General features: G+C 23.6%; 1 protein-coding gene across 1 annotated transcript; it reads right to left on the minus strand.

Annotated features, from left to right (window-relative positions):
• Window positions 1-517: 517 nt before the first annotated feature.
• On the minus strand, window positions 518-5391 carry LOC127276941 (uncharacterized). Its single transcript, XM_051297695.1, has 6 exons — window positions 5279-5391; window positions 3690-3842; window positions 2616-2723; window positions 2413-2493; window positions 1196-1303; window positions 518-554 (listed from the first exon to the last, which is right to left on the minus strand). The coding sequence occupies exons 1-6, from the start codon at window positions 5301-5303 to the stop codon at window positions 541-543; spliced, it is 489 nt and encodes a 162-aa protein (XP_051153652.1). The 5' UTR covers window positions 5304-5391; the 3' UTR covers window positions 518-540.
• Window positions 5392-7380: the final 1989 nt, after the last annotated feature.

Here is a 7380-nt window from a genome sequence, read left to right on the forward strand (position 1 = left end):
TATAACTTTATTTCTTTCATCTTTTTTATAAGAAACAAAAATTACTTTTTAATTTTAAAAAGATTAAAAAATTCAGTTTTAATAATGAAATAAACAATATTTACATCCATAATCGATTTTAAATTGACTTTTTTGTACGGTTTAAAATTTCATTTACTTTACTTTATAATTAATTTTAAAAAATTGTTTCTTTTATGAGAGGTATTTTTATTGAGATTCTTTGAAAACTTGATTTCTACAAAATCATTAAGATTTTCATTAAAAAAAGAAAAAGCAAAATTATTAAGATTATTCAATTATTAATTATTATGCGTACTTATACTAGAATTCCTGTCTTTTTTAAGTTTTTAGATGTAACTGAAAATGTAATTTTAAATAATTTTATCATTACAAGGTATGTAAAAAAACTATTTAATACAACAATACAAATTACTATGACATACAATTATATTCATATGTAATTTTTAACAAATTATAAAATACAGACATTATTTGTTAATTATATATGAAAATTTTTGTCGTGTAGGTAGGTCCAGGGTTTTACGGTTGGGCCACTGTAATTAATCAATATTAAATGAATAAAATAGAGTAAACAAGATTCCCAAATAACATAAAAAATTAAAATTGAGCAACTAATATTTAAAATTGAAATAAAACAAACATTGTGCACAGAAATCATATTTTTTTCGCGTTTCGCACAATCGGTCTAAAAAGTTCAGAGAAATTATCATACATTAAAACCAACAATTTCTTAATGAAAATGTCATTTTATTCTTTTTTGACATTAAAAATAAAAATTTCATAGTTTGGGCCTATGATAATACAAAAAAATTGATAGGTGGCTCAACCGTGACAAACGGCGACGTAAACAAAAAAATTATTTCTTTTGGCCACAAACTTTATTTTTAATTTTTATTGGCGATTCAAACAGCTACACTAGCGCCACAGTTGAACTAATTTAGGCGTGACTCGCTCTAAAGCAGTCTCTGTTTTGACAGTTTATTTCAAATTATTTAATTATTCTGATATTTTTATTGCGTTTGTAAAATTATTTTTAAGCGTTAAATAAAAAAAAAAATTTAAAACACATGGAGTGCTACAGAGCGAGTCACGCCTAAATTAGTTCAACTGTGGCGCTAGTGTAGCTGTTTGAATCGCCAATATTATTTTACATTATATTTGTACACTTTCTTACAGGCTTTAATCATTGATGTAAATAAAGTGTCCAAATTATTTTGAAATTGTTGTTGGCGCTTCCATTCAGGAATGTGCCGCCTTCCTCCCTTGGTTCCTCTGTAATTGTCTACAAATACAATAAGAATTAATAATATGTTTATTTCATTTTATTATATTTAATGACGTGTTTTACCAACAGTTTTATTATACAAAATATGAACGTGGAATAAAATAAAATTGTTTTGGGCAATATGTTCCATAATAAATCTGGACAATGTATATATGTGACCTGATCTACGAAAAGGGACCTTACGTGTCAAAAAATCAATTTTCATTTTTTTGTTGATTCGGATGGAGATTAAAACGTTCTTTAAGATGGTGAAAACTACAATGTCATAATTATAAAATATAATAAATTATATAATATAATTATAAACATGTATCAATTATTTATATTTATGGTTGATATTTAGAAAACTCAAAACATTATTTCTATGTTTGTGGAATTTGTTATTAATTTATATGAAAAAATATATTAAAATTTTTTCACTTATTGTATTTTTTTTAAATTCGATACTGTGATCCACAGTGAAAAAAATATGCCAAATTTAATTAAAAAATAGTAATATTTAAAAATTTTACAAGCGTTTATCTAACTTTAAATTTCTAACTTCTATTTCCTCCAAAATTTTTTTTTGAACATAAAGTTATTTTTCATAGACGAGGTCACATATATTGTTCGAAATTCATTTAAATTACTTAAGAAGCTAAAATGTCAATATCACATATTTTTTTTATTTTGTGTATTCAAAAAAAATTTTCTGTTTATAATTTTATCTAAATTACCAAAAACCAATCAACTATAAATATTTTAAACAAATTTTATAATAATAATAAATGTAAATTTAAGTAAAATTTTTTAAAACATTTTTAATTAAACACTATTTTTAGATTTATATATTTTTTGGTAATTTTTCTAATATTAATTTGAAATCTGATTAATTTGTTTTTATCATTTAGCTTAAAAGAATGTATTAAAATTATTTTAAGAAATAAAAAAATTTGACTTTTCGATTTTTGTAAAAAAATTTATATTTTCTGTTTAAGTGAATATTTTTTTTATCTAGTGAGAATAAGATTTTCAGTTAAGGTATTACCTAAAAAACTGAAAAGTTTATCTTCAATCAGTGTAACCGTTTACGAGTTATGAGAAATTAATTAATCACTTATTCTTACTTTTTTTTCGCTGGTTAATCGGGTGATTTTTTGAAGTATTTATATTTTGATAATTTCGACGTCGATTTCGATCAAAATTCGCTGTAAAAATTATAAATAATTAATAAATAATAACAATGATAAAATAATAATAATATAAATATTAATAATAACAATAACAATATAGTGAAAAAGAAATGTAATATATGTATTGATGAATTTACCATTATTCAATGCATCACTTTGATTTCGAACGTCTTTCTTAGCTCCTGAATTATTGTTATAAAAATATCTCGTGCCCATCCAACGCTGTTTTTGTTTCATTGTTGCACCTAAAATTTTGAACATTCTTAACTTAAAAAATGTAGCCACCAAAAACACAATAAAGAAAATACGTAAAAATTCATATTAATATTTCTAATTATCTCTTATTAATACTAAAACACAAATCAACATTGATTTTTTTATTTTGCAAAATTTAATTAAAAATAGGAGATTGTTCCTATATAACCCGAAAAAATAGAAATTCTGGTTAAATAGGAACAGAAATGTCAACGCTGTTACTTATAATAGAGGAAGACAAAGTTATTTCTACTAAACTACAACACTATTTTCAGCATTATGAAAATGTATTGAAAATAGTATTGTTGTATATTCACAGTGTTTCAATTTTGGCATGATTTATTACTAAAATTCTGTAATCTATTATTATTTATTAGTTTTATTTAATAGCAGTATTTTTTGGTGTAATTATTTGTATCTTTTAACATTTGCTTAATTGAAATTAAATTTTTCCTTAATATTGTAAGAAATAATCACTGTTTCTTATTTACACCTAAATTTGAAAAACTTTGAAACATTTAACGATAAATAGGAAGAGATGATTATTGAGATTTTCTACCATAGATTCTACTGTCCCATAAAATCGTTCCACGGAAGTGAAATAAAATAATAATACACAAAAAACCGAAAGCATGGCGCTTTGAAAGAAAGAACTTATGTTATTGGTTAAACTTAGCAAATCAGTTCCTATTTACACCAACTGACCATATCATTTTTTTGTAATAAAGAACGGAAAAAAATTTTTTTTTTAAATTTTAAATCTTGAACTGAATTCTGACGTGTAATCACCCTTATATACACACACATAATGACATTTTTTTAAAATATGAATTATGGACTTCTGAGGTCGAAAGACAAATAGAAACATAAAAAATTTTAAAACGATAAATTTCAGGAACACAATTTAAACAACAAAAAATTATTAAAATTACGTAAATTATTATTATTACATTTACCGTAATTTTTGTCATAAAGTTTAGATCGAAGATCTTTGTTGCCTTTATAACTATTATTTTGATATTTTGGATTTACCCAAACACGATTCGATTCCGCATTGCTTCTTCTATATGTTTCGGAAACATGAGAATCATGTGATCTGCGATCTCCTTCTATTGGACATCAATATAATTTTATTAATAATTTATAAATATTTTTAGTAAGTTAAAGTTCTTATAAACTTTAAATGTATATTTGAATACCCGGATCAAATAACTCGACTGACGCTCGGACGAACGCTCTATTACCAGTCAAGTAGCAGTGACAGCCTGTGGGCGGCTCACTGCTACCCGACTACCATTAGAGCGTGCGTCCGAGCGTCAGTTGAGTTATTTGATCCGGGTATTCATTTAAAAAAAATTCTAAGCACAATTATGGCAAGAAAATATTTAAATAAATGTTTTGACTAATTTATTACTTCCAAAAAGTTTTAACATCGGAACCGAATAAAATAATTTTAATTAAATTCATAAAATTTTTATATTTATACTAATCAAAAAGTTTAATCTATTTTTATCACAAATTTTTTTAATGATGAAAAATAAAAAAAAAAATTTTAAATCTTAACGAAAAGTTATATTAATTTTATAACAATTAAATGTACAATGTTTATGTGCGCTTTAGTGCGCATATAGTTATGATAGTTTAATAACTGTAAAAAATTTTAGATGTTTTTTGTGAATCCAAAAATATGTGGTTTACACATTAAAATAAGTTTGTTTCTTCAATTATTTTAAATTGATACATGTATTTACATATATTTTCTATTAAAGAAAGTTTCTCGAGATATTTAAATATTTTGAGAAACATAAACAATTCTTTTTAATGTAAAGTAAACTTATACGCATCATTATGTAAGAAATCAAAAGAATAAAAAATTGGAAATTTTTAATGTACGAAATAACAATTATAAAATTTTGAAGGAAATAAATAAATAAATTTAAATTAATAAATAATAAATTTAAAAAAAGAATTGTAATACAATATGAAAAATTACTTAAATCGAATTCAGTTGTAATTATTTAAAAACAATATACGTAATAATATAAAAAAATGTTAAAAATTTTATATTATTATAATAAAGATAATTTACTTGAAAAAATATTCAGATCAAACTTCAATTTTCGTCTTCTTTCATAATGAAAATTAAAATTTTTTAATTTCAACATAAACATAAATGTAGTTTAACCAAATTGTCAAAAATCATAAAAAAACCGCAAATACAACTAACTTTAAACTGCTGACAGACAGAATGAATGAGAGAATGAATGAAAGAATGACAGAATACGGAGATTATTATAGTTCATTATTTCTAATTATAAACAAAAGTGTCATGGATTCAAATTACTTTTAAATTAAATTATTGTAATTTTAAGAAATAATAATATAAAATGATTTAATTTTCTAATAATTTACAGGATTGCCAGAATATTTTAATTATGAAATTTCCTGGCTTTTTCATTTAAAAACTTGAGTTTTTTCGGGACCAGAAAAATATTAAAGAGAAGATTAAAGAGAATTAATTAATTAAAAATCATTTAGTACTTACTTCTTGAACGGTGTTCATGAGACATTATTTATCTCTCGGTCGGTCACTTTCTCTTCAAATAATTTTTAAAACACTGTCTACTCAACGCGACAAACTTTTCGACAATGATAAAATAAAATAGATACCGAAGCTGCTTAGGATAGTCATATAAGCCACCAAAACGAAAAAAATTAAAAAAATGTAAACATGGTACATTAAGCACACAATAAAATTATTCTTATCGACGTTAAAAGAAAATATTTTGAAGCTTCATCAGTTTAAAAGAAATTTTTTTTCATTTATCTGTCAAAGGCAATTAATTTGATTTTAAATTTATTAACAGAAAAGAATTAGATATATTGAACTCATCAATTATGACATTTTTTTTAAGTATTATTTTAAAGAGAAAAATATTATTGTGATTCATGTTTCATAATTTATTTAAAAATCTTATTATTAAGATTATATTATATATATTATATTATATTATATTATACTGTATTACATTAAAATATAATATTTTAACAATATATATAATAGAAATAATAAATTTAAATATCTAAAAAATTTGTCTTCTTCATTTGTTGTTCATTGCAAATGATCAATGCTATATATAGTAATATGTTAATAAATTGAAATAAACTATAACATTGTTTTATTTAATGTCATATTAAAAAGCAATGATTAATTTCACGTGTATAAGAGAAATATTTTATGTTAAGTTAACTTTAATTTAAATATACATTATCTGGTTGGTAATATTGGATATATATATATTGGAAATTAAATTTGTTGAATTATTTTCACATTTTGATTCAAAATATTAATATTCTTCAGTAGATCTTTTAAATTTAGAAATCGTGTATTAAAAAAAAAATTATTCCTTTAAATTTAAGAATTTATTTTTTTTACCAAAAATAAACCAGAAATAAAATACTTAAAGTATCAATAAATTGATTAAAAAACCTTGATATTTCGACGCGTAAGATCCTCCAAATTTAATATTAGAAAAAAAATAACATGTCATAAAAAAGAAATTTTAAATTATGATTGAATTGTAATAAATATCTTAAAAACCTTACTTGAAATAATAGAAAATATCCAGTTCGCAATTTTTGTTTCACAAAGTTTTCTAGTCTTATTGATCATAAATCTGAATGAAGAGTGAGCTCACATAAACCAATCATTCCTCATTTCATATTCAAACTTTTTTTGAATTAGGCAAAAAAAAATCAAAATATTGCACACAATATATTCCAGATATTATATGTTTATTAAAAGTTGACCTTGAATTTCATCTACAAAATCATAAAATTATTTTTAAGGAAGAACCACACACGCTATTAACGTTCAGCCATAGATGACTTTTAACACTCATCATTTGTTAACTAATTGTTAAATTGGACTATAACTTCTTGGAAAAACTTTTTTAGACTATAATGAACAACTTTCTCACTGGAACATTTTTGTTGCTCAAAATATGCGCGACTTCCTTGCATAGTGAAAATTACAGTTCACGAATTTTGCATTGTCTCAATAAAAAATAAATAACTTTTTGATTTATTGTTTAAAATGACAATTTTATTTTTTAGTCACTCGTAGGATATAATTACGCGTATTTTCGTTTTTGTTAAGTTAAGAAATTCGTAAAACTGACTGAGTAATCGCGAGTTAAACTGAAAAACACCATTAAAATGTCATTTAAAAAAAAACAGTTATTCCTTTATAGTTCGAAAACAATAATAGATGGTAAATTATTTATTAAGACAAAAAGATGTGAAATAAAGTGCTCTTCTATGATTCAGCCGCTCAATTATAAGAAGAAGTCACAGTATATTTTCCACATCAATTGAAAATATCAGCATTTAGACATAGGGGTCGTTTATTAATTACGTAAGGATGATTTTGGCTATTTTGACCCCCCCTCCCCCCACGTAAGATTTTTTACATGCATTAGCGCCATTTTTTCTATTGAACGTAAGAATTGCTGGACCCCCCCTCCCCCTAAGAGCCTTACGTAATTAATGAATGGCCCCATATCGATCTCCATAAGTAAAAACAAGTCCATACAGGCCTTGGCAGTTTGGACCTCTGAGAACCAATAAATTTAGGACCATCTCGAA

This window comes from Leptopilina boulardi, unplaced genomic scaffold, assembly GCF_019393585.1.
Source record: "Leptopilina boulardi isolate dan_hultmark-lab unplaced genomic scaffold, ZJU_Lbou_2.1 LbouV2_161, whole genome shotgun sequence".
NCBI classification, from domain to species: Eukaryota; Metazoa; Arthropoda; class Insecta; order Hymenoptera; family Figitidae; genus Leptopilina; species Leptopilina boulardi.